The sequence below is a fragment of the Anas acuta genome, chromosome 1 (assembly GCF_963932015.1).
Source record: "Anas acuta chromosome 1, bAnaAcu1.1, whole genome shotgun sequence".
In the NCBI taxonomy this organism is placed as follows: domain Eukaryota; kingdom Metazoa; phylum Chordata; class Aves; order Anseriformes; family Anatidae; genus Anas; species Anas acuta.
In genome coordinates, this window is record NC_088979.1 from 178,648,054 (window position 1) to 178,675,906 (window position 27,853).

Sequence of the window (27,853 nt, forward strand, 5' to 3'; positions counted from 1 at the left end):
AGACCGAGGGCAGACACAGTCACCATATCTATGAGGGGCTGGCACAGGCTCATGGCTACAACCAAATTGGAGCCTGGGCCACTGCCACTGGCCTTGCCTGGTCCTCCACAAGTGGGATGGGCATGCAGGCAGGGCAAGTACAACTACTTAACCTGAAACAAAAGCACTGCCTTCCAGTCCTTCTCTTCTGATGTGCTCATCACAGGTCTGACAGGCTCTGTCCCACTGCTCCCCACTTTCCTGCTGCCCTCTGGGTCCAGATCTTGGTGCAGCATTTCTGGTCCTAATAAGGACCTTAGGGGTTAAATAAATCCAACAGAACTGACCAAAATCAGAAGGCATACTTACAAAACCCACATTTTAACTTTCTATTTTGCCTTGAGACCACATGCTGAAAAGACTCTTAGGCACCAGGTAGAGGAAAGTGAAGCACAAAACTACATCGCTGAAGTAATTACTTTTAGTTTGGCTCAGCACCTAGACACTTCTTGTTTGATTTGATTTGAACATGTTCCTAAACTCAGACTTTAAACTCACCTGAGTCCTTGCTGGTATGTTAAAGTTGCCTTCTGTCTGGATGTTACACAGCACTGTTAATAGCTCCCGTTGGAATACAACAGGTAAATTTTAAATAATAGTAGAAGGACACTGATTTTGTCTGTGTGTACAAAGAAATATATTTCTGTCAGCACAGACGTATTGTTATGTGTGCAAATATTTCCTGGCTACGCAGTATGGGTGTGCTCCTGCCTCGTTTAAAATAATAGGATTTTAACGTTGACTTCATTCTCCATAGTATTAAATTCACAATCAGCACATGAGTCTAATTAAATTATGAAAGTTATTGAAAGGAATAATCTCCTATCAAAATTCTTATGAGTTGGGCTGTATCCTAAAGCAGCCTTATGAAATACAGCTTTTGGCAAATATCATATACTTACATCATTACAGAATCAACAATGTTATTCTAAAGTTAACTTAAAAATGCAGATTCTTTAGTGATAATGAGCCAAATCCAGCCCTGATTTACAACTGGCTTTGTCGCAGAATATTTTTCTTTGTCTTTAAAAATGTACTAAAACAAGTATTGTGCATAAAATGCAACACATTCTAAATCACATCTGGGGAATAGCTCATATTTAACAACATTAACTAAAAAGTGTTTTAGAACTGTGTTCTTCTTCTTCATGGCCACGTAGATGTCACTTGATACAATTTGATGCAGTCATATGTGCGTAAAGGACCAGATTTTGCAAACCAGTAAGTAATTCTGTGTATAAGCCCCTAGAGAGGGCAAAAAGATGCTGATGGAACCTACATCCAGCTCCCCAGAACTGAGCATGCCAGGCAAATTCCCACTATAAACCAAATCAGTCGAAGTTTTGCCAAGGACATCCATTTGGGTCATTATTGACAGATAAACTGCAAGCTCCCATGTCTGCAAATACTTATGTATGCGATTAATTTCACTACTAAATGTTCTGTAATGCTTCTCTTTTCTTTTCACTTGAAGCCTGGTCAGCTTGTGGATTGCAGCAAATGGTGGAGCTGTGTGGCGAGCACAGAAACCAGCCTGCAGGTGCCCGTGGCAGCACCAGACCTAGGTATGTGCTTCACTTTAGGCATGTGAGTGTCTCCAGTGAGGCTTACATCCTTCAAAAGTGGGCTGAATTAGGACGATGTTTGTTCACGCGTGCTCACTCGTGTGTTGGTGCGGGCACTCCCTTCCCCTGATCACCAGGTGTACACATAGCTGGAGGCAGGATCTGTCCCTCTGCTTTTAAATAGGCAGATTTTCTATTTCCAGCCTGGGCAGCGATCTGTCTGCTGTGACCTTTGTAAATACAAACAGCAAACTGAAGGAAAAATAACGCTGTACCTGAGTCACAGCAATCAGGCTGAAAAGAGACATATGGAAACTTTCTAGCAGTTAGTCCAAAGATAATCCTGCAAGACTGGAAATGTCATAGCTAGTAATTTTACTGCAAGAGCAACATGCTCGCAGTCAAAATAAGGAGGGAAATTAAAAATGTACTGAAAAGGATGCTCAGAAACAGTTACAGCTATCAGACCATTTTAAGGCAGCTGAATGAATAACACCACTGAAAATATGAACCTAATATATAGCAAATTCCTCAAGGTGCGAACATCTTTCTTTTTACTGTCATAGGGTTTGTTTCCAGTTACACAAACAAACAAACTGACCATGCCAGAGTGGCACATACATGATACCGGTTTGGGGTTTTGCTACTGTGCTTTGTCTGAAGCAGTTCATGTGCCAGATTTTTTCCACGGTGTGTGCTTGAAAGCCTTTGCTTCTGCTGTTTGAGCTCACCAAACGCACCAAGGGCTACTGCAGCTGAATCTATTTCAGGGATGTGAGCACAGAATCATAAAGGATATAGTTTTTCATCCATTAAATGATTTCTTGGTTTTGTACACCGAGAGATACTCATTCAGGGATTTAGCTCATTTCAACACAGCTTGGAAAGGAGGCACGGTGGAGGTGGGGAGCAGGGCTGCAATCCACACCATCTCCTCCCAGTTCCCTGCTGCTTTCCAGAGAGTGAGGAGCCTCCACGGTTTAAACTAATATAAATCTCGTTTGCTGCGAGCCCACCCTCCTCCTCGGTCTCTGACCTCGTCCTTCTGCAGGCACTAGCACTCATGTTACTGCATAGCAGATGCATGTAAGGAGCTGATCTGCCTGTAAACTAATCTTTGTTCTTTCAAGTGATTAATTTTTTCCTGGATTCCTGAACTTCATGTGCCAGCTGCCCACGTGGTCATTGAGTCCCTGAGGCTGGCACAGCAGGGGCACAGACCCCTGGCAATCTGGACTTCAGATGCTGAAGCCACGTCCATATTTTCCTCTTTTCTTTAGCAATCCAGTTAACCGATGCCTACACACTCGGATTTCAGATTCACTCCATTGTGGTGTTCAGTAGCGATATTAAAACCAGGAAGACAAACAAGGAGGAAAACGCTGTCAGGTTAAACAAAGGAATTCCCTTTGCGCAGTCAATAAATACAGAAATCACCTGTGATACACAGCGCAATTAACGAAACACGTTCAGCTATGATCTTACAATCAGCCTGGTGTTGCCATATAAATCAGAACTGCCCAGGGCAGCTCAGTGCTCAGAGATTAGGATTTCTACCAGGGGACTTCTATTTCTGGCTTTGCAGGGGACTTTTGCAACCCTCAGCCTCAAGCTGAAATTTCTTCTGGTGCCACTGTTGACCCTCTCACAAACAAACACAAAGTACTTATTAAGCTTTCAGAATTTACAAGCCTAGTTAATAAATGCCTATGTAATTAAGAAATAGCCATAAAGTGCAGTGATGATCAAATCTTAGGAGCCTACATTTCTAAGTATCTACTGTGATGTTTTGTTTGTTCTGCGTCCCTCTCTCAGGCAAGGAGAATAACAACTGTGGTCGCGCTTCCCCTAGAGCCCAGACCACCAGTCAGCACCGTCCTTGCCCATCGTGTGGGTTTTGAGCCCAGGAAGGACAGAAGTGAAAGATGGAATATATCAGAGCGACTTGAAGGGGCAGAGTAATCTGAGGGAAAGGTGCCTCAGGCACAGCCCCTTCCCAGAACTGCCCCTGGCGCTCTCAGCCTTCCTGTAAGGAAGGGTCGGCAGCAGCTGCAGTTACACATTACCCCAGCAGGCTGCTGCACTGATGCCTTCTTACCCTTGGATCACTGGTCTGTAAAGCAGTAGGGTTGGGTGGAGCCACCTAAGGCTCTTTTTTTTGCATATCACCCCCTAGGGAGGCTCAGACCAAGCTACTCGCAGGCCACCTGGAAGGGTGCTGCTGCAGAAGGCTTGTCGGATACCCACCAGCACTAAGCTCAGCTCCAGGGATCTTCTTCCCCCGTGTCCTTAAGCTTTAAATTAATTCATTCCCACTGCCTTGCTCCTGGTGAAATCATTTACTCATGAGCAAGCCCCGCTAAGTCAGAAGTCTCTAGAGTCTCACAACGACATTTGCATTTTATATTCGCTTCCAGAGGTGTGAATGACGGCAGCAGAGGGCAAAGATCAAAACCACTGATGGTGCTGCATAGCTGTGGTGCCTTACGGTGTGGTCCTCCAGAAATGCATTTCATTTTTGGTACTGCAGGCTTAAAAAAGACAGTTAGATCCAGATTCGCAGAGACAGTAAAATATCTCCTCCCTATTGATATTGAATAGAAACTGGGTACCAAGGTGAATCTGGTCTTAAGACTCCATTTTGCTACTTGTCCTCACAGTACTTAATATCTTAGGTTCTCAACACAGGTCACAATCAAGCCCGTAGGACTGCGTTGGTCCCCGTAGTAAGTTCTGGGTGCACTACTGCTGATGCATAGAAGAGTAATTTGTGCTGTGTTTTCATTCCTTTTTACATTTGAAAGCTCAACTTCAGCATAGCCCCGCGATTCATTTTTCTAACTGCATGCCCGTATTCTTGGACAAGTGATATGTTTGCTCATCAGCTCCCTATCTCGAAACACGTCAGGGCTGCGTGTGCCAGTGCTCTCCTCTCCCCTGTGCATTCCAGTTCTCTTGCTGAACAGATCACTCCGACAGACTCTCCTCTACACTTCTGATTTTTTTATTTTTTTTTCCAGTGCCGTCAGCTTTCTAAAATGTGCCACACTGTGCTATTTATGCCAGCCCTCTTAACGAAGTGCAGATGACCAGCGCCTTTTGGACAGGAGGCAGAAGTGAGGGGAAGTTAGTAGAAAAGCAGGATAATAAATAGGTAACAGAGTGCTTCACCCAAAACTTAAAGGTGCATCAAGCCCCCGAGAAGCTGCTCACAGAGCAGCCGTATTGTGGCACTAACAGTGAGGGGAGGGTTATCAAAGCCCTGCTGCAGTGTAGTTGTCTCATATGGCTAACCTAAAATAACATGGCATCAGCACGGTCAAAATGGAAAGGAAACATCTGTTTCTCCTTTTTATGTTAGTGACAATCCATTTGTTAGCTTTAGAATAGCACAGACTGTCCCACTGATAACAGCTCGGGGGCTGGCTGTGCAGCCCAGGCAGGTGCATCGGGATCTGAAGAGCAGACTGAGACCAGATAATACGTGGGGCTGTCCGTAAGAGGATAAACACCAGGTTGAAAACTATTTCTTTATCGTTTTCTTTCAAAAGCAACAAGGAAGATGCTTCCCAAGCTAGTGGAACTGCGCAGATGCACCCTAATTAACCGACGGGGGATTGAAGCCTGGTGAAGAGCACAATTTAACTGCGACCATGCCTTTCCCTCTAGGGGCTGGCACTGCATCTCAGTCTCCCTTTTCTAACTACTACTGAGTATTAATGGAGGTAAAGGTCATCGAAGTAAATGGACAGATTCCCAGTGACTTCAAACAAATGCGATCAGATCAGTCAGAACATTTGCATTGCTGGTTCCTTTTTAGCAATTTCAGCTCTCAGGGCACAGGAGAAGGGGCTGGTTTTATTTTCACTTTGTGTAATTTTTAGTGTGTTGCTGACATACACCAAGGGAGGAGGCAGCAAGTAGAACCTCTCCCGTGGCCATTGTGCACTTTTTATTGAAACGGGCTGACTTTTTTTGCTATCTGTTGTCAGTAAAACACCCTGCCGAGCAAGAATTTCACAAGTTAAGCACATAAAAGGTTGCACGCTGTCTCAATTATACATTTGTTTTTTTTGCGGAGAATTAGTTTATAGCTAGGTTAGATGCCTTTATCACCAGTGCCAAGAAGCCCATAGGAAAGAGAGACAGATAAACAAATTGTGAAAGCGCTGCTGATGCAGATTTGTGGCAGGCTGGCTGGCTGCTCCTTAAAAGCCCCCTGTCCTGATGTACGGCTCTGTCCACAGACCCATCGCGCTGACACCCCGGGCCTAAAGCAAGTGCATACACTCCTTTATTTAATTTTCCTTTCAAAACGGTTGGATGCTGACATTTTTCCCATGCTTAATCACGAAGCTGGGCAGTGTTTCTTCCAGCTCCTCTCACTTTACTCATGCAAAACATCCAACGGTTTAAACGGTATGATTAAGGGGAGCAGAACCGGGGCCAAAAAAGGAAACATGCCGAGGGAAAAGAGATGTCTCCAATAACTCCTATTGGAACGTGGGGCCTTTCACTTAAAATCTGGTTTAAATCAGTAGCTGCTGAAACTCATTAGCACAAGGAGATGGCTCCTCTGGTGCGGGCCCCGGTGCTGAGGCAGCTCCAGGAGCGCTTGGTGCCTCAGTTTCCCCATGCCTCTGGAAGATGAAGGCACTGCCTGCTGTAGGAACCTGGCGGGGCAGAGACCCAGCTCCTGGCATCCTGCACCCCAAAAGGAGTGGAGTGGAGGCAGGTGGGTGTCTGCTGTTCTGTGGCGGGCGTCATCCCTTAATCCAAATTACACCTGTCCCTTAATCCGAATTACACCTTCAGCCGGCCAAGACGCGGCGGGCACCGGGGCTAAATCTCATCGGCCACTTCGCATCCCGGGGGAGGGGCAGGGACAGACCTGGGGGTGCCACGTCCCTGCCCTGCCTCTAGGGCTGAGCTTTTCCCACCTCTGGGGCGCAGGCACCTGACCTCACTCCGCCCGAAAACGCCTCCCCCGAGCTCGGGGCGAGGGCTGGGCGAGAGGAGAGGCGGGGGGGGGGGGGTTCTCCATCAGCCAGCCCCCTACCCCAAAGGCTGGGGATCCCGACCGGGAAGCTCGGAGGCTACACACACCCGATATGCGGTGAGTCACGGGCAGGTCGGGACCGCGCCGGAGGGGCGGAGGGAGCCGAGGGGACCGGCTGATTTACCGCTGGGAGCCGCCAGCAGCGCGCCGGAGGCGCCGGAGGGAAGAAGCCGCCCCGCAGCCCAGGTGCCGGCCGGGAGGGAGGGAGGGAAGAAGGGAGGGAAGGAGGGAAAGAAGGAAAGAGGGAGGGAGGGAGGGAGGCGGCTGCAGCAGCAGCCCCCCAAAAGGCACGGGCGGCATCGCGGGGCAGCCCGGGGGCGCGGAGGTGTGTGCGGGCTGCGCCCCGCTCCGCTCCGCCCCGCCGGGCCGGCAGCCGAGAGCCGGGAGCTGGGAACCGGGAGCTGGGAACCGGGAACGGGGAGCCGGGAGCCGGCAGCAGCCCGCCCCGCACCGGTAAGGATGGGGCGAGCCGCGGGGAAGGACGGGGGGGGCCCGGGGGGAGCCCTCCCGGAGCCCCGGGGCAGGTGGGCGCCCCCCGAGCCGTGCTCCCCGCTGCACCCCCGCGATCCCCGGGTCCTCCCCCAAAATATCCCTTTCCCCCAGGTGCCCCCCGCCCCGCTGCGAGCCCGGGGGGTGCCCCAGGAGGGGCTGGGGAGGGCTCGGTGCGACCCCAGGGGTTTCCCCAAGTGCTGGGTCCTTGGCTTTCCCGCAGCCCTCTTGCGGGCTTGATGCATGCGTGCCCTTATTGCTTCATTTCTGACAGCAGGTTTTTTTTTTTTTTGCTGGAAACGGGGCACAGCTCCGCTCTCCAGCAGCATTCCGCCACTCCTCGCCTGTCGGTGGTAGCTCGGGTGGCTCCGTGCTCGCCGGCGGTGCCCGGTGCAGGCTGCGGGTCGCCCTCCTCCATCCCAGCGCGGGGATTCACGCCGGGTGCCGGCGGCGTTCAGCAAACTGCGAGCCCGTAACCCACAGGAGGCTGCTCAGGCTGCAGTGCGTGCCTCTTCCAAAGAACCTGTGCCGTGTGTGGTGGCTCGGCGGCTTTCATCTCTCAGCCTAAAAGCGCCTCTTTGCATTGTCCGCCAGCAAAAAATAGGATTGTGCCTTTTTATTTATTTATTTTTTTCTCTCGGAGATCTGAGCGGTTTGGGTTCACAGCCGGGCAAGAGAAAAGTCCCTCACATGTTTCTCTAAGAGCTGGTTAAATGTTTACAGATCATACACTGCCAGAGCAAAAAGCTAGCCTTTGGCAGGAGCTGCATGTTGAAAACAAAGTAACTTGGAGAATGACTGTATCACTTGTTCTTTGTGCGCCCTAATCCTGCCTCAGCACTCTGATTCCTCGTCTGACTCGTCTCCTAATGCAAACTGAATCATTTGGAAGAAGGAATACTTTATAAAACATTCATCTCTCTATTTACAGAAAACACTCAGCTTCTTTCCCTTTCTGGTGAGGAGGGGATGAATTGCCTTTATTACCCTGTAGTGCTCTTCTTTTCCCCTTTCTTTTCCATTTCTCCTGTCTCTAAGGATGACCGCAGGTGGTTCTCTGTGCACAGCACTGCACGTGTTGTGGCTGAAGTGGGGCTGCTGGATGAGCTGGTGCCCAGGGGTGGACAGGGCACGCTGATCCTGCGAGCCCGCCAGGAAGCCAGAGCTCAGCAGAGGTCCAGCGAGCAGCTCATGAATGCAAAACTGAGTGGCACACATCGTCCTCCCAGAAACGCCTTTCCCATGCTGATTCTCCCGCGTTTATGGCTCTCTGGAGCCTCAGCTGGGGAGCTGTAACCTCCTCCCACTGGCCCAGTGCAACCAAAGGGGTCAGCCCACCTATTCTCCCCCCTTCTTCTATCACCTGCAAGGGGCTGCTCTGTATTTTTCAACTCAGCACAGAAACCCAAAGCCTGCTGCTTCCCAGATCCGGCTTCCCGGACCCCAGAGAGCAGCTCGCACAGCTGGCTGCAGCGCAGGAGCAGCAGCCCTGCCTTCACGGCTGCAAAGGGAACCTGATGCCGGCAACGTGCTGGGCTGGGCTGGGCTGGCCGAGCCAGAGAGCCTGGGCTGGGAGTCCCAGACCTCCAGCTGATGTGCTTTGTGCCACGGCTGCCTTGCCGTGCTGATGTGTCTAGACTTCATTTGGTTCAGACTGAAAGTGAGGGGAGGGACTGCATCTCCATGTGTGCCTGTGCAATGTGTAGCAGAAGGGAAATCCTGCCCGGGCTCTCCCTGCGCTGCGGAAGCAGCACACATCATTTCTTGAGTGGGAGAGGGATCGAGTAGCTGAGCGGTGTCCCCTGAAACAAGCCAGGCAGGAAGATGAAACCCAGAAGGGAGCCGTGGGATCTGCTTGGTGCATCAGAGAGGGAACGGGTTACAGTGCCGTGCTTCAGACCCTTCCTGAGATTATGCCTTGCAGCTGCACCTCCGGGGCTGGTTCCTGCGATAACCCTATGACCAAGCTCCCCACATCTGGCTGGCACTCAAGCCACCGACACAATTCCATATTTCGCAGTCTACGACCAGCAGCGGAGCTGTCAACCCGTGCGTCTTGCCTGCTGTGGCCACAGCCTGTGATCGCCTCCCATGCAAGGGTTGGCAGCCAGCAATCACATCCACGGAGCTCGCCGATGACGTTTGCACCGTGGTGGTCCCTGTGTGCTGCTGTGGTGGAGCAGGACCTCAGCTCCATGGAGGACTCCACAAGTGGCACCTCCCTGCCTGGTTTGCCTGTCCCTCCCCACACGGCCGTGCCAGGAGGCTTGCTGTTGTTCTCGCCTGGTAAAAGTGCTGTGTTTCTCTTGGCAATGGTTTTAACGAATCTGTATCTCCTACATGGCGAGTGATGCAAGCATGTTAGCAGAAGACATTTTTAAATCAGTTTCCTTGCCCAGGGGAAATGTAGTATAGACAGGGCCTTCAGGAAACGAATAATTAGGTGACCTTTTTCCCCCCAGAATATCAGGTCTGTTTTATGTAGAGCTGTTTGAAGTCACACAAATTCTCATTACTCTCCAAATCTCTAACCTTGCCTTGTTTAAGATACCTTTTAGGAAATCAAATCAGTGTTTCAATCTAATTTCCAAAGGCATTCAAACACATGGTATGTGCGCTAACTTGTTTCCTCTAGCATTAACAAATCTAGCAAATTGCCAAGCTATTTGCCTTCAGGAAAACTATGATGTTGTACAAGAAGATAAAGTATTTTTTCCTCCAATTTCAAACATTTTTAAAAAAAAAAAAAAAAGCAAAGTTATCAGACCAATTTGGTCAAGGATGTAACTCTTTGAAGGAAACAGTGCTACCAAGTAGATTGCTCTTTTCAGATGTCTGCTTTCTGATCTGTTCTGAGACTTTTTATTTGCTCCACAATCCCTTTCGGTAACTTGATGCAACCAGATGGTGACCGAGTCCCCTGGCTCAGAGGGGCCTTCCTTCAATTTTTTAGGATCAAGCACCCCAAATATCGAAGTGGGCAGTAGAAGTGGAGAAAGAGAGACCAGGGCCGGGGCGGCATGGATGGAGGGTGAAGGAGCAGAGGCTGAATGCGCCTGCGTAACCCTGGGGCATTTCATTTTTCAGGCAGGTGTCGATAGCAGATTTTCTGTAATGCTGAGGAGTTTAATAAGCTCAAAATACTTAAGTGAAACGTTCTCTTTGTGCGTCCTGCAGCTCTTTGATACCCGTCTGCTTGTCCCAAGAAAATTAACATGAAATTGCCCTTTTCTATGGAAGGCAGTGGTAGGGGTCTTGTTTGAATTCAGGATCAATTCGGTTGCAAATGGATGTGAAAGGAAAATTGCCTAATGCTTTCAGAAGATTTTCATTTTGCTCAAGTGTTCACACCATGGTCATCGCCATGGTATTTGATAGCTATCCATTTTGTTGTGTGTGCTGCGGCTTTAACCTCTGTTTGAAGGGTCACATCAGCCTATCTTTTTTCCTTATAGTCACAGGGAAATAATAATTCCTACGTAAGTTGCTTTCCTCTACCATAGCTCCTTCGTTTTGACGTTTATCCAACTAAACAGTATCAGAGTCTTTTTGACATGTACTGGTATCATTTCTGCAAAGGATCAGTGACCCAGCTTGGCAAGTTTAAAAAATCAGCAATGTAACTAAATATGCGACATTTATTGAAATTCGTTCTTTGCCATGGAGCTACGTTCTTTCAAAAACATTGAGAACAGCGAGGGACCGTGCCTGCAATTTGATTAAATCTACGGTTGTTCCCCTTCGCCTCTTGCAAATTGATTCCCCTCCCCGCCTGCTCCCCTGCTTGACACGCGTATTGATTAAACCCTCTGCCCTGGCCCAAGCCAGCACACATCTGATGTTTGTGTGCCTGTTCCTCCTATGCAAGTTGTGACAGGCTCCAAGCCCTGCGAGCTGACTGCTCATGAGCTATCGGAGTGGGAAGGTTACTTGGCAATTGTTTTACACCATATGATGACACATCTTTGAACCCCATTGTATGAAGGAAAAATACCTTCTGACTGGAGAGAGGTTTCCTGTTTATGTGTGTGTTTGCTGGAATTAAGGCTTCCCCTGTGTGTTGGCCGAGTATTTTTTGTGATCCAAAATGGCAACATGGCAAGGCACCTACGGAGTTTATTTTTTGGACAGGATACAGGTCTTTTATATTTCAAAATAGCATGGCTCTGGAGTTGGTGGTGAAGCATAGGGGCCTCTCAGTTACACTTCTACGAGCAGACTCGGTTAATTGAGGCTGCACAGTTATAAAGACAGATAGATTTAGGCAATAAGTAATTAACTTTTATTGACATTTTTATACAATGTAAGTTGTTCGCTTCCCACACAGGAAGTTTTTGACTTCAGGCAGATGTTCTTTCAACATAAGGATATGATATTTGCCAAATGTATAATTTATTTTACGAAATGGGTAGAATCATAGCTTTGGTTGTGTCTGAAGGGAGTCCTCTATGATCTTCTGCTTCTCTGTATGGAGCAAAGGGCAGCTCAACTGGTGGCCTCTGGGCAAGAGCTGCAGGAGGGTTGCAGGCAGTACCTAAAAGGCTTTCAGCTGTGCAGACATCGGGGTGACCAGAAAATAAAGCCACTCCTGCCCTAGGTTTGTGACCTTGCAGCACGCCTCTGCACCCTTTGTGCCATAGCTGAACCCCCTCGAGAGGGGAGAGTTGTTGTTGCAAGACTCAAACCAGGCATTTTGCCTATAACAGTAACAGGGCTGGACCACCCTGAACTTCGGCAGTAAAGTTATAGTTATTTATTAAATACAGTTCTAAGGTTTCTGGTTTCCCTCAAATGATGCTCATTTTAAACAACTGTCTGGGCCTGGGAGAAACCTGGACTAATGGACTGATTACACAGAGAATTTCTTAGGGCTGAGAGCCGCACGGCCCCCAGTGTGGGATGTCCCGGCCCCAGTTGCGCTGGTCGCTGCCCCTGCCCACATCTGGCAGAACATCTTCCTCAGCACAACTCCAGCCCCTCTGCCTCCTGCCACAGGGGCTTGGACCCACAGCACAAGCAGATTTCCAGCAACTTGCTCTTTGCATTTATATTTTGGGGTTTTGCTGCTTGCCTGGTAGCCACCAGCAAGATGGTGGCCCCAGAGCTGTCATCACGTGTCATGACATTGACTTCTCAGGGATGCTGGGTTTTGCTCTGTCTTTGAGTGTGTTTGCACAGTATCTGCAAAGTGCATATCCTCTCCTTCAATTTGTGTAGAAGATTGAGGTATCTTTTGCCACATGAAATTCTTTTAGTTAATATTTGTACAAATTGATAATTCTCACAGGAGTGATTTATATTAGTCTAGATTCTGTGGAAACAGAAATCCTTTCTGAGCGTGTCTAATGAGCAGATGAAAATAATTGCAAGCTATGCTTAGAATTGCAAACTTCCTTATTTCCCCCTTATTTGAGAAAAAGAAAAAAGAAATGTTAAGTCCTTTTATTTATTTTATTTAGCTTGTTTGAGCTGGGTGCTGAACCTCACCTTTCATTACCTTTGTTTTTCCATATTATTAATTAAGGATTCCATAATATTTCCATATTATTAACTAAGTATTAACTAAGATGATCTCAAGGTTGCTGTAGATCTATAGTACTATGAATGCCTGGTAGCATACTTTTTTTTTTTTTTTTTACTACTTTGTATTTAGCTTTATCATGAATATGAATGCTTTTTGGTCTGGTTGACCCAAGCTAAATAATCTAAGTTTCAAGACCATTAGAAATATTTGTTTGAATTTACTTGCCCCTCCTCCCCACCCAGATGATCCTATGAAGATAAAAGTAGCAGGTTTCCATGTAACTTCATACTTTGAGAAAATTCCCAAATCTGTGGGTTGTCCCCAATGCATGACTGGAAAAGAACATGGTTTGCTCTATAAAACCGGAATAACTTTACAAGCTTCATCTGTCTTCAGATATACGCTGGCATAACTGAGGCTTGGATTTCTCTCTATCTTTAAGGTTGTTACACAGCCAAAATTGTATTAGGCCTTCTGTTATGGGAATTATATATCCTTTTACGTGTCATTATATATCCTAATATCTGTTATCGTTTTATTATATCAGTTTCTTATGTGTCTACATGACATGTGTCTTCTCATCCAAAAATACCAGTTTCTATTAGCAGGATAAAGAACAGGGAGGCAGTTTTGTTGAAGACAATGAAAGGTGTTGGTAGTTGAATTCATGTCAAAAGTTGATTAATTCCTCTTTCCTAATGTCATTGAAAATGTTAAATGAATTACTGGAGTTATATTCAGTTTTCCTGTCTACTTCTGGAAAGTGGATACTGATTTTAAATGTTATATATTACTGTCCTGCAAAACCTTTGGTTAAAGTCTTTAGGCTTATTGCTTTTGTTCTTTGGATTAGAGGCCAATATTTTTCTCAAGGAAAAATGTTTCTCATTGCTACTCAGTATTTGATATCATTCTTACAAATGTCCAAAGCTGCAGTAAAAATATAAATACAATCACAATATTAATGGTGCTTTAAAAAATAGGTAGAATGCAAACACTATTGGACTCCAGTGAAGCAGTGAGCCAGTGTGGAGCTCACTATGCGTTTAAGCACTTCCACATCAGAGAATTTAATTCAAATTCCACCCTGAAAAATGTGCTTACCACCCATTCAAATGACTGGAAAATGTTGAGCATGTTGGAGGATGCAATTTAGCTCACAGTAGCTGATCGAAAACTTTATCTTAACTGTTGTTTAACCCTTGTGATGAAGGGAAGCTTTGGCACGCGTTTTGTTGTTGCCTTCCCGTAGATGTTCAAGGACAGAGTGTTGCATGGTATGAGTTTTATCCTTGTTTGTGTTTGCAGGGTTTCCAAATTGTAAACGAGGGTGTTCCTCTAGCCTAGAGGAGGTGCTAGTGTAGGTTCTTGGTTAAACTAAGGGTGTCAGGATACAAGTAAATGGGAGCCTTCAGTGGAAAATATGCAAGTGCTGAGAACAGGTAGAGGACCCACAGCTGTACTACAATTTTATTTCTCTGCATTGTGTTGTTTTCCCCATTTCCTAGTATTTAGTGTTTATTAAGCACATTGTGGTTTTAATCTGAAATTCCCAAATGTCTGTTTTTCCTGGTATTGCAAACACTGCCCTTACACGTGAATCACAGAGAGCATGGCACAGTGGCAACAATTCACTGTGCCCTTTTACCTTCCCAGAGGATTAAACAGCTCCTTGCCTGGGGATGTCCTCTTCTGTCACATTCTCCAGACCATGCCAGGTCTGCACCTTGGCTCATCAGTCAGATCACCACAATGGGAAAATCCTACTGAATATGCTCAACATGGGAGCCTTACTGTAAATCTTTGAGCCATCATACATGTATAAAATTTAATACTGGTTCTGTCCTTGCTTTAGGATTGTAAGATGTTAAAGCCCTGTTACAATTCATGTTCCATTAAATGATATAAAATTCAGCTACTTTTCTTTGTATCATATTCCTTTAGATTCTGTCCTTGTTGTCCCAAACTTGCATACGCAAGGGAGAGGGATTGCAAGGCATGCCAATTTGTGAGAAAAATGATGTTTGCCCCTCCTCTTCTGGTTAAATTCAGAAAGACCTGCCCAAACATAGCTGTCATTTTCCTGGATAACTCTGGCAGCCTACGCAAGAGGAGGGGTTCTGAATGTAGAGCATGTTAACAGAAATTGGGAGAGCTGAGAGCCAGGCAGGAGGTGTGTGAAGCCAGCACACTGTGCATAAAATCACAAAATTCATAAATGACCTCCTAATTGCAGAATTGAACCCCATGCTTTTCCTGCAGGGCTTAAAAATAAAAAGGGAAAAACAGTGCATGGTCATTATCAGTCAGAAGGACTGTTTGCTATTTCTCTGGAGTTTTCTCTCGTTCTGAAAACACATTTACAAAAATAAGTACATGTTTGTTCTTCTTCAGTTGTAAGCTGCCATGATAAAATCAGCTTGTGGATAGCTCAGAGACATCTTTGCTGCTTCCTGAAAATTACTGCATGTTTTTCTGTTTGTTTTCAAATTGAGAGGTTTTCAGACAACATGCTTTGAAAGAACTCCTTTTATGCAAATAATACCACACTCTTGTAAATTAAATACAAGCTGGGCCAAACTCTGCCTGCAGATAAGCACGCATGGCTTCCAAAGTTCCCTTGACTTCAGTGGGAGTGCTTCTTGCTTATCTGGGAGTATTAGCCTAAAATCCCTTCAGGGCACCAAATAAAAGTAACAACCAGTGAATTGTTTTCACAGCACAAAAAGCCTTTCAGGAAGAAGCACTGAGCAATAAGAGGTGGGTAAGGAATAAGACAGTACCCATTTCCCTGCTAGAGTATGGGTGTATCTTCTGTCTTCTTTAAAGGTGAATCTGAATATGGTTATTTACCATTGCATGCTATTAATAGGGGTAAAAACCTATCAGTCCACTGACTGTCCACTGGTGTTATTTATAGGGATTTCAAAGACATATGAAAAGGTAATGCCCGTGTCCATTAGCTACTTACTTGGAAATGCAGTGTAGGTTAATTCAATTTTTCTTTAAAGCATAATGATTTTCTTCATTAACAATATATAAGATTTTTAAAGATTTACTCTTCTGCACCTATCATCCCTGTTAAGTTATGCCTTCTGCATCGCAGTATTTATCCCGTGTCATCTGTTGCTCATTTTAAATGAGGTAATATTGAGATTCTGTCATGTCAACAGATCTTCTGCCTTTCAGGCTGTTTTAAGCACCCTGTTTTCTAGTCCTTACTCAGCTAAACTATCGCAGGAATCGATGAGAATATTGTTTGCATAAAGACTGTGGAGTCCAGTCTTGGAAAAGGTGGCAGCTTCACAGTAAAGGAATGTAACTTAGCCAGACAAACCTTAGGACTAAAACCACGTTTTGTACAAAAATCCAGGTGTGTAACAAGTTATTTGTCTCATTGTCACCCCCAGGAGCTGTATCCTGTTCAAATTTCAATTGCTTGAACGAGTAATTATTAATCACATGAGTAGTCTGGCTTTTACATAGCATTAAATAAGCACAACAACGTAATTTGAATATTGTAAGAAGAAACATGAATGCAAAATAAAGTGTTCTTATTATGACAGTGGCCTTTGTTCAGTACCTGAAGTGCTGAACTCAGTTGTGTCAACTACTTAAGAAAACCTCATGCTCAGGAATAATTGTTATAATATTAAGTCTTAAATTAAAAACATGCATTAACTGACGTTTCCAATTTTACCACTGCCATTTTACTTTTCTTTTGGATAAGCAGATCAAGCTTAAAATTATGGGAAAGATCCAGAGAGGCTACTTTGGCATCTCAAATGGGGTTTAGAGTGAGTTCAGGGCACAAGTCCAAGGAAGGCATCCAGAAACCTAATACTCTGTGGCCACAAAGGCTCTCAGGTGCTCAGATTAGCTGGCGTCTGCACTTGGTTCTGAATATTCCTTGGATCTCACCTGAGCTCAAGCTCCACAGGAGGAAAAACCATGTGGAGCAGTGGAGGCCCTGGGGCCTGCCCAGGCCACAGCTCCTGGCCGAGCCCTCATGAAATCCCGAGACAAGACGGAGCCCAACAGGTATTGAGTCCCACACAGTCTTGGCCTGCTCAGCTACAAAGTGCGAGGGCTGCTTTTAAACCATGTCCTCTGCCAGGGAGGACTCACATCCATGTCTTCCTCCTCAGGAAAGGAGGAGGAGAGGGAGCAGCAGCCACCGTGGTGGCACCCTGGCTGCCCCTCATGGCCAAAGGGCAGGAGGGTGAAGGCAGAGGGGTCAGATCCAGGGCTTGGTCCTGAGTTTAGACCTTTGACCAGCCTGTTTGTGAGGAAATGAAGGTCGTGGTTTTAAATCAGACCCCTTGCAGCAGGCACCGTCCTGCAGCTCAGCACTGCTGCCAGCTCTGCCACAAGTAGCTGTGTTGTGCCTGTTGGAGGCACCACCACCAAGTCCTTCATATTTCAGAGGCATTCTGCAAGAATGAGCTAATTTATCCTCGTGTCACCCTTGTGAGAAAGGTAAATACTCTCTGAAGCTGGGGAATAGGCTCTCTGCTTATCTCACAAACTCCTTGACTCTGGCTCCAGCTTTCCAAAAGAGACACTCTGGGGTCCAAACAAGGCGCCTGAACACGTCTGAGAGCTGTTAGCAGCCCTGTGTACATGAGAAGCCCCAAGAGCTGTGCGTGCACGTTTAAGCTCTCCAGCTGCCCCCAAAATAAGGAGAAGAAAGGGAGGAGGGGAGGGAAGGGGCGATGATGAAAGGAGGTAAATGAAGCACCCAGGAAATCCATTCAGCCAAAAAAGAAAAGAAAAAAAAAAAAAAAGACTCCATTAGCATGAAAAAAATCAGCTATCCTAGCATACCTTCTTCAAGCCACTGAGCTTTTCACCATCTTCTTTCTGAAGGTCAGTACAATATTTCAGAATGAAAGCTGGGGCTGACGGACCCTTGCTGAGGGAGATCTGCCAGAAAAGGAGCCCAGGCTGCTCCAGATCAGCCACTCTGCTGATTGCAGCTGTGACACCGTTGCCTCTGGTGAGAGCCGGTATGTCAGATAGGCTGGTCCCAGGCCATTTCGGGATTTATGAATACCAATACCGTAAAGTCCTTGGAAGCAGATCATGAATCACAGGTTCACAGCAAGGCAGCAGTCTAGCCAATGAGCCATCATTAACTCACTTTCTAAACTGAGTGAAAGTAGGGCATCAGTTAAAGTGCATTGCAATAACATAATCTTGCAGTGACAAAAGCGAGGTCAGCATTAAAAAGAAAAGGTCATAACCTCCTAACCAAACACAGACGTGAAGTGAACGCTATCCTTGACATTGCTCCTGTTTGATTATCAGAAAACTGCTACAAAGCTAGGTAGACCATCAAATTATTAACTTTGGTATCAGATAAAGGATGTGTTCTGTTAAGCTAAGACATAAATATAGACTTCATTGCTTCCACTAGCTGGTTTACAAACACAGCCAGTTCATTTTTTTCTGTAGCCATTCTGAGGGTTTGCACCACGTTTTTCCATGGGGCAAAGAGCAACAAGCTTGTTTTGCTCAGGGGCAGTTTGTGTTTGACAGGGCTAGTTATTTCCAATACATTATATTATTGTGATTATACTGCCCGTGGAGCCAGCTTGGACATGGAAGGAGCACAGTCTGCTTTCTAGCACTATGCTAAATATAATAATGTGGACAAATCACAGTGTCAGCACAACAAGGCTGTGCCAGGCCGGACTGGCTCTGCAGCCTCCCAAAAGTTCCTAGATGCAAGTAGTAGGCTTGGGGGCAACCTGAAAATCTCTGTGCAGTGCTCCACAAGCAGTGCTTTTTCCACGTCTCCACTACTTGCATAATCCAGCAGGCTGAGCAGAGGGGAGGCAAGTGCCTCATTTCAGGCCTGGGGTGAGTTCTTCAAACCTGGGAGCTCAGTTCATCCCTGAGATGTGCTGATCTCATGGGGACCCCGCACAAAATTTGACCGCAACATCTTGGCTTGATGATGTATCTATCAAGCAGGGTGTCAGCAACATATTGGACATCCCTGACCCTAGGTTTTGTCACTGTGCTCTCAGAGACACGCTGACACTGAGCAGGGATAAGTCATGGCACCCAGTGGCATGCTTTATGTGCGTTGTGGAGCAGAAAAGCCACTGCTTGACACTACCCTACCAGCCCTTTCAGAGAAAAGAACAGAGCCAGCACATTTTCTTTTGCTTGGTATCCTAGATATTTGTTCCACACCTTGGAGGAATTCAGGGACTTGTTGGGTTTTTGTTGCTATTAATATTATATTTACTATAACATCAAAAGAAAATTTGATAACTTGATGTACATGTAGATATTTTGGTACTAATTTTATATAATATACTTTATCATCACTTTCTATTGATGTGAATAAGTATTATTTCTTTTTAAGATTAATGTTTGGCTATGAAGAGTTATTGTCTCAGGGACTCCTGAGGACCATTAGCACCAAATGACAATTAAACTGCAGGAAATGCCCTGCATCAAGATCATTCATAATTGCTGTTAGAACATTTAGATCAGATCTGTATGCTGTCTTGGTTACTCATTGCTATCTGCCTTTTAATCTTTTTCATTTTATGACCCATGCCATTCCTTTAATTATCACAGTATGGAAGGCTGTTAGTTTTACTACAAGACAGGAAAGGCTTCCAGAATTCATTCTGCATTTCAATACAAGAATTCAGGTAGAGAGATGTTGTAACCATAAAGCATAAAGTAGAAAATCTAAGTGAGTGCTGAGAGTAGTCAAGGGAATGGATCTAAAGCTGTGCTTACAGCCAGGTTTGCCAACTTGGCTCTTTAAGAAAGGCGGAACTACATTCCAAGAAAATTACACTGTCCCCATTCTTTACAGACAACCACAAAATGCTTAGACTCATGCAAAAAGTTGATCAACAGGATCAGCTCAGAAAAACTGCTTCCTCCTACTGTAAGGTATTTTTATACACACCAAAAAGGACTTGTATTTCTTCCTGAAGTTGTATGACATCCTCAGTCAACCAGGACACATGTCTGTATTTGTCTCAGCTGGCTAGAGTCAGTAAAGATCTTTGTTTTTCATATGCAGTAAAAATACATTGAGATGTATGAGTCTATCCAAACACAAGAAAATGGGAGTGAAACCCAAATATCTCCATATTCACTCACCTGAAACAGAAAACCAGCCTACTATGTATTATTGGTTGTGACATGTACAACAACAAGCATAGCATATTATTCTGCAACCACAAATCTCCTTTTCTACTTGGACTGAACATATGGACTAAAATGTTTACACGTCAGTTGTCATACTGGATTATTTGCTGCAGATGTAGAGTTTAGGTCTGTGCTAGTACTGGATTTATTTTACTGCCGATAGTAGTGGTAAAGAACCACAACAGCATCACAGGTATTTTGTTAATGAAGCTCCACAATTGCTGACTTGCATTTCAGATAAACAGTGTGGATCAATAACGTTGTGTTGTTCAAAGTCTACTTTCTGTTTTCCCACTATTGCCAAACAATATCACTATTTAAAAAAAAAAAAAATCCTTCCATCTTTATGCTTCCAGACGTGGAAATCAGTCCTCCTGTATTTAAAGCTCCAGATATATCTGGAAATATAAGCATGGACAAACAATGAAGGACTTACCTTACTGTGGATTTTTCCTCACTGTTTCTCAATTAGTCTTCATATACACTGAACTTTTTTTTTAGTTCCCATTCTTTGTAGATTTGCTTTCTCAGCCCTTAGAGTAAGTACCACTTTCTCACACAAGAAATTTCACTGAATTCCAACAAATGCTGTATTCCACCTTTTCAATTAGTCCTCCTGGACAAGGAATAGCTCTTGATCTGCTCCACTCACTTGTAATATATCAGTGAGTGTTTGCTGAGGTTCATTATGAAACAACCTGTAGTGCCATTGTACCTTATCACAACAAAAAGTGATTAAATAAATCCAGTTGTGCTACAGACCCAAGAGATGAGTTGGTATTAGGATGTTAAGATCTGCTGCAAGTTTCAAAGCAAACACTACACTTTATTGCACTGCAGGACACCTATAGAAAATTAATGATAAATAAGTATAGCATTTTCTCCATAGCAAAGGGTACATTAGTTTTTTTGTGTGTGTTTTAATGCTTGTTAAAAATAAACCTAGTAGACAACAAAAACACTTCTGTTATAAGCTGCTGTGAATTACAATGGTATATTGGACCCAGTAATGGATATTAAAGAGTATATTTTATGCAATGAGATTTTGGATTGTTTCTTTGTATTTGAATACTGTAAGAAAGAGCTTACAGATCAGTTGAACTTGTTAATGAAAGCAATTTCTCCCGACACACACCAATGCACTGGAGATGTAAAAGGTTTATTTAATGGTAGATTCCCCAGCAATTGCCTGGGCTGTACCCTGCCTACCAGTTCTTCATCGTAAGCCCTCTGCATGCATGCACACACTATAGCTACCTCGTAACATACCACAGAAACCTCCCAGCTACATTATGAATGACTTTGTGACCTAAATCACTGATACTAAGTCCCGTGACTCTTTGCAGTGGGGAAATGAATCATGTTAGTGTACATGCAGAAAAGTTATGTTCCTGTCCTAGTCAGAATGAGCAACCTAAATCAGGGAAGTAGGGTGAAAATAGTGCTTAGGGCAAAGAAATATGGATTTTAACTCAGATTAGCCATTTGAATTCAACTCAAGGATAATTTGTATGTTTGATGCTGAGTTATTGACTCAAATTTCCTTGTTCCCTGTGTTATTTTAATTCAAGGTAGCTAATTCAGGTTAGCAGCTCCATGTTAAGAACATTTTTAGTCTGTGGACATACAAAATAGAAAATCAACTTCAATAAGTGTTTTACGTATAACCCATCCTGTCTTCAGATGCAATAGGTTAATTGAAAAGTCTGTTGAGGACATGTCCACTGTGAGCTTACTCTGTGGAAGCTGGTGCCAGCGTTGTGACAGATTTGTAACAAAAGATTAAAGTTGGATGGATGGAGCTGTTATCATCTCCTTCTCTTATTTGCCCTGTCCTGTTAAGTGATGGTGCTGTCTCCATGGCAGGGCATCTGATCCATGGGGAATCAGGTCCTGAACTGGCACAGTTTTCAGTCCAGGACAGTAAAGTAAACTGAACTCTCAGGAGCAGTAATCACGGTGGTTATCCTATATAAATTTGTCATCATGAGTCTGTCAGAGCCCATAGTAACAAGATGTACGATCCCATTGGGGAAAAAAAAAAAAAAAAAGAAAAAAAGGTAGAACTATATTACCAAATACTTCCTAAATATGGGGAAACATTGCCATTTGTTGTATATTAGCTGATAATAGGGTTTGTGAAATAAAAATTAGCGTGGCTCTGCTGTACCTAACCTGAAATGACCTGAGGAGCCAATGTATTCTTGTATAATCATGCCATTGCACACCATGCATAGGATCAGCAGGACCCCAGTGTTTCCTTTTCTGTAATGCAGTAAGGAAAGATGAGGTACACCAACTAAGCTATGGAAACCTTTCTTTTGTGTCAGCATGCTGTCTTAGCTTGTGCAGATCCATGGAGTGCCTTGCGATCAGACTTAATGGGACCTGTGTTGTTGAAATGAGGCTAGGAAGACAAGCACAATGCTGCTTTCTGGCTTCCTTGTATAGGAGAGCCTGAACGTTATTCAATAGTCAGGCCAGGCCTGACTAGTCAGTGCAGTGGCAACCAACAGTATGAAGGAGAGACATAATTTTCAATGTTCGGAAGTTATCATCTAAGAGACTTGTAGGAAGATGATTGCCATTGGGAAGCCACTACTGGCACACAAACACTCAAGCCAAGCCTGGTGGAAAGCATCATCCATAACACTTGGAGTTGCTAGGCACACTAATATGACACATCATTACTAGCCACTTGCAAGGGTTGACCAAAATGCTTTTTCTCATGAGTTATACAGGCTAGTGCCTGCTGAGGGATGGAAAAATAAGCACATCATGACATAGGCTTTGAAAATACCTCTTACAAAAGGCATAATCCATCCACAGCTATTGCTTGCTGATAGTTATCACAGGCCAAAGCTTTCGAGTCTTCTGAAGACACATGAAAGAGTCACTGACACAGAAGTCACAGGAAGGTCACGAAAGAATGAACAGCATCCATCATTCAAATAAAGCAGAGAAACAAAGGGATTACTTGTTTTCCTTTTGCAACTGATAGATAGCAAATAGTTCTTTGACCTGTATTGAAAAAGTGTTTCTATAGCCTAAGTATTTTGGTTGTAATTCAGCAAAACTCTAAGTGCTTAATTTCAACAGAAATTGCATTTGTGTATGTGTTTAGGAAAAGTGGGACTATTGGACTTTTGAAGTAAGTGGGACTGAGTTTTTAATTTTCCAAAGTTTTCCTGCTTCTTCAGGATGTATTCAAGTGAAGTGTGTTTGCAATGACCTGGTTTGAAGGTTACAAAAAGCAACTCTGTGCTGGAGGCTGCAGCTATGGAGCAGAGAAAGACTCTGGGTCAAATGCAAATGAAAAGAGGAACTGAAGTCACAGGAGTCTCACAGAGTACCAGCTTCTGTAAAGTGAGGACTGTGAAAAAACAAATACCTAAAAAAAGGAGTTGCACACTGTACTCTTCACAAAACTTCTGTGTCCTCCCTAAGCTATATCTGTCTCAGAAGAGAACCCATGCCTTCTGATTTCAGAAACCTTGAGGAAAGATTCACAGTCTGCTGGAGATATGCACTGTGCGGAACCATATTCCCTAAAGCTGTCCATGCCTAGTGAGCCTGAGGTTCCTGTAAGTGAGAATCCACAGATTTCTGCCTAGGAGGATGCTTGAAACACCTCACAAGCATACAAAGGAAGACACAATGATAGAGCTCAGATATAAGAGCAAAGATGCTTTGGTTGCCATTTATCACTCACATTTTCCTTCCCTTTGTGGTGAAATACAATACCTAATATTCCTGGCATCTGTTGCTTTGTACTGAATCCCACCCTTGTTCTTGCTACGAAGCTCTTTGTTTTGAATCTCTTTTGCTAAAGGAGTCTGAGGAGGAATTTTTCTGACTCCAGAGCACAGACTCAAACCAGTGCTCTTTCACCAACTGGATATAAGCTGAGGATACTGGCCTCACATCCCAAGATGTGGTTTGAGGGAAAGAATAAGTCAGTCTGTATTTATGGCTCCGAATCCCTCTGAAGCACACACTGGGGTTTACTGTCGGACAGCTAGGGATCCTCTATTTTGGAGGCTAGAAGAACAGGGAGGATTGTGAGCAGGAGACTGAGGGGGTGTATTTGAGCACACTGGGAGGGAAATTATTCGGGAACATATTAAAACAAGAACACAACACTGAATACACTGAAACAAAGTCAGTGCCTGGCTGACAAGTAACCTTGGGTCTTTATTCCTGTGATTGTGGACAATCATCTTCATCCTCATCCTACTGTTGTCCCACCTATTGTTTTTCTTTTCATGTTCAGATCCACCGCTGTCACTGGGCTTCAAAATTGTTGATGTAAAGAATATATCTGCCTCTGTGTTGTGTCAGAAATTGAGCACTTTTGGAATTTTCTGCTTAATCTAGTATTTGTCAGAACATGTTGACTTGTCAGAACGAAATCTGCAGGAATGTATCAGTTTTAACAGAGTTTCTCAGGGTGGAAATGCTGGCTGAAAGGAGACAGACAGTTGGACCAGTCTCCTATTCCTCCCAGCTCAGCACTGTTGATGCAGGGACGTGAACACGGTTGTTCTTGGATTGCTTGTGACTTTTGGGTGTTCCACACAAACTTCGAAAGCTCTTGGTTTCATCCCAGTACAGAGCAGGAAAAAATCTGTAACAGCAAGAAGTTTCATGGGATGAGAAAACAGTTTCCTGCCCCATAAAATATGAAGTCAGCATTCCCTGTACTGTGCTTATTTTCTAATTATAATAATATTCCTGTTCTTTTTTATTATTATTATTTCTTTATTTTGAACATAAACACATGTTTGGTTAATTTCCAGGGTTCTGTTATCACTAATTAATATCTGAAAATGTTGATTTGAAAGAAGATCTTCATTTCTCAGTACCAGAAGTGTGAATTGTTCTTACCAGCTAGTACTTGCAAACAACCTGTTTCTGATTTTTACCCCCAGCTCTCAATCATGACTCCTATCAGATAACAGGGAAAAAGAACAAGTCTTAGTTTCCAAAACCTATTATTTTGTGTAATTAATGAGGTAAGCCAGGAAAAGAATTCAGTAGATGCTGAAATAGAATGTCACAAAGAGTACAAGAGAATTATTGATGGATTGTTTTAATCAATCAAATAAAGACACTGAATTTATATACAGCTGAGATAGGTCTGGTCTATAGTCATCTTTTCATTTTGCTTAAAGTCTTAATGAAATAAAAAGTCAATATTTCTTTGACTCCTGATTTCTCCTATTATTTTGTAATTTTCAAGGTTGTCTGTTTCGAAACCTTTAAGCATTTCCCTATTAGCAACAGTTGCTTTAACTGTAGCCAAACTATAAGCATTTTCCAAAAGTTACGTGATCATATTGCTGTTAGAATGCAGAATTGTGTTCTCCATGAAGCAGCTAAATTTAGCTTAACAACTGTGTCATGACATTAGCAGAAAATGTCTGGTGTGACGGGGAATGGTGTGGACACTGCACCAAAATGCTCATAACCACAGTCCATTTAATTGATCTTCCAGGGGGGTGAAATATCACACTAGTCATCTGTCTTTGTTTTTTAAAGCCACATCAAACAATTGTGTGGAAAAGTTAAAAAAGAAAAGTGCTAGTTTTTTTTATTTCATCAGTTAATGGCTCTAGGTCACTTGATACCCCTTTGTTTACGATACAGTGATATGCCTTTATCTTCTAAGGGTTCACCAGAGTGACTTATTGCTGTGGTACAAGGCCTAAAATAAAACTTGCACATGCCAAGCACCACATGATGCATAAAATATTCTAACAATATATTACAAAACCTTGTCAACACTGGGGAAAATTACTATTCCAAGAAGTAGAGCTGGCTGAAAAAAAACATTCTTTTTCCAAAATGGGCACTTATGAAAGACAGCGATCTGGGGAGCTGGAAGGGGAGAGACAGGGGTTTCTTCCTCTATTCTTTTGGAGAAAAGCCTCTTCCATGGTTACTCAAAAATGCCAACAGAATAAAAGAGAAGCTCACTACCAGCTCAGTTCTGCACATTATTTAATCTCTTCTGTTTCTTATTTTTGAGCAGCTGTGTTAAGAACCATTTCAGCCCTTTAGGGTACTTGCCAAGTGCCTTATATCCACACACTAAAGTGCTATATCTGCTTTGTGTGCATTGTGAGAGTGTCCCGAGTGCATTCGCTTTCAGCTACCTATAAACCATCTTGTTTTAAACCTTATCAGTCAGCTGTTTTAATACCGATGTGGAAGTAGTCATTTCTCTTCTATCATTGTAAAATACACCAAGGGGTCTTGCAAAATTTATCATCATAAAATCCTGCTGTGAATTGTTCTGAAAGCAGTAAAACGGGTACCCACTAAGAACAGTAATCATAGCAGTTTTTAGCACAAGGCTATTAAGGACACTAAGTAAGATTATGACACTTCTTACACTGAAATAGTTCAGCTAATACGTGCAGCCTAGAAACAGATTTCTGATGACTGATAAACTCATGTTTTACTTTAAGAAATATAACGACTCTTCCCTTTAAATATGTTTTGACAGATTAAACCTCTGACAATGAAGCCTGTTACTGCCTGTCCTTCTGGGATTATCCTATTCCTGTTTGCGTTGCTGCAGAGAAGCCATGGACAATGCAAAGAAGCAGCTAAAAAATCAGAGATGAACTTGAGTGTAAAATATGATCTTCCTAACTTCGTCACAGAGACACCAATTCAGAATGTAGTTTTATACAAGCATCATGTTTATATTGGAGCCATCAACAAGATTTATGTACTAAATGAAACTCTCCAGAACATTTCTGTGTACAAGACTGGGCCCGTTTTGGAGAATCCTGACTGCACACCATGTGAGGACTGCAAAGATAAAGCCAATTTATCTAGCAGTGTATGGAAGGATAACGTCAACATGGCACTGCTCTTAGAAACCTATTACGATGATCAGCTCATCAGCTGTGGTAGCGTGTCCGGAGGCATCTGTCACCGTCACATCATTCCCCCTGACAACCCCGCTGACATAGAAAGCGAGGTGCACTGCATGTATTCACCACAGGTGGACGGAGAACCAGATAATTGTCCTGATTGTGTTGTAAGCACGTTAGGAACCAAAGTTCTGGTGACTGAAAAGGACAGGTTTGTCAACTTCTTTGTTGGAAACACTGTGACATCTGCATTTCAACCCCCCCATGTACTGCATTCAATATCAGTTAGAAGGTTAAAAGAAACACAGGATGGGTTTGAATTTCTGACAGATCAGTCTTACATAGACATACTCCCTCAGTTCCGCGACTCGTATCCCATTAGGTATGTCCATGCCTTTGAAAATGACCACTTTGTCTATTTTCTGACTGTCCAGAGAGAATCTCTCGACTCCCAGGCTTTCCACACTAGAATTATCCGCTTCTGCACTTTAGATTCAGAGATGCGTTCTTACATGGAAATGCCTCTTGAGTGTATTTTTACCGAAAAGCGGAGAAAGAGGTCCATTCGAAAGGAGGTATTCAACATTTTGCAAGCTGCATATGTAAGCAAGCCAGGTGCAGCTCTAGCCCATGAAATGGGCCTTGGGTTGAACGACGATATTCTCTATGGTGTTTTTGCACAAAGTAAACCCGATTCCTCAGAACCAACAAACAGGTCTGCTGTCTGTGCTGTCTCCGTGAGAACAATCAACGAGTTCTTCAACAAAATTGTCGACAAGCAGAACATGAAATGTCTCCAACACTTTTATGGGAAAGACAGCAAATACTGCTTGAGCAGGGTAAGTGACAATTAATTTTTTACATTTTAGGACTCTTGTTCTCTCTTTGATTATGTTATTGTCATATAGCTGTCCTTTCAGCTTCGGTTGCAAAATGTGAAACCCTGATAATTTCAGATTACTTAGCATTGTTGATGATTCATCTTTGTAAGAACAAGTTCCTGTAAATTGACTATGAAAATTATCGAGGTCCTTATGGTGCTAAGTATTAGTTGAACTGGAAAAAAAAAAAAAAAGACTTCTTTTTATTTGTAAGTAATTGTTAT

General features: G+C 43.9%; 1 protein-coding gene across 4 annotated transcripts in view; it reads left to right on the forward strand.

The window, feature by feature from the left end:
* MET (MET proto-oncogene, receptor tyrosine kinase) overlaps positions 1 to 27,853 on the forward strand; it is a 135,146-nt gene that overhangs the window by 35,935 nt on the left and 71,358 nt on the right. The window contains exons 6-7 of one of the 4 annotated variants that reach the window (XM_068669532.1): positions 1,514 to 1,604; positions 26,373 to 27,587. In XM_068669532.1, the coding sequence (XP_068525633.1) occupies positions 26,388 to 27,587 (1,200 nt within the window). In that variant the 5' untranslated portion in view covers positions 1,514 to 1,604; positions 26,373 to 26,387. Of the gene's footprint in view, positions 1 to 1,513; positions 1,605 to 6,563; positions 6,850 to 6,922; positions 7,117 to 26,372; positions 27,588 to 27,853 lie in introns of those variants that run through there. The other 3 variants (XM_068669530.1, XM_068669531.1, XM_068669533.1) reach the window with 3 other exon arrangements.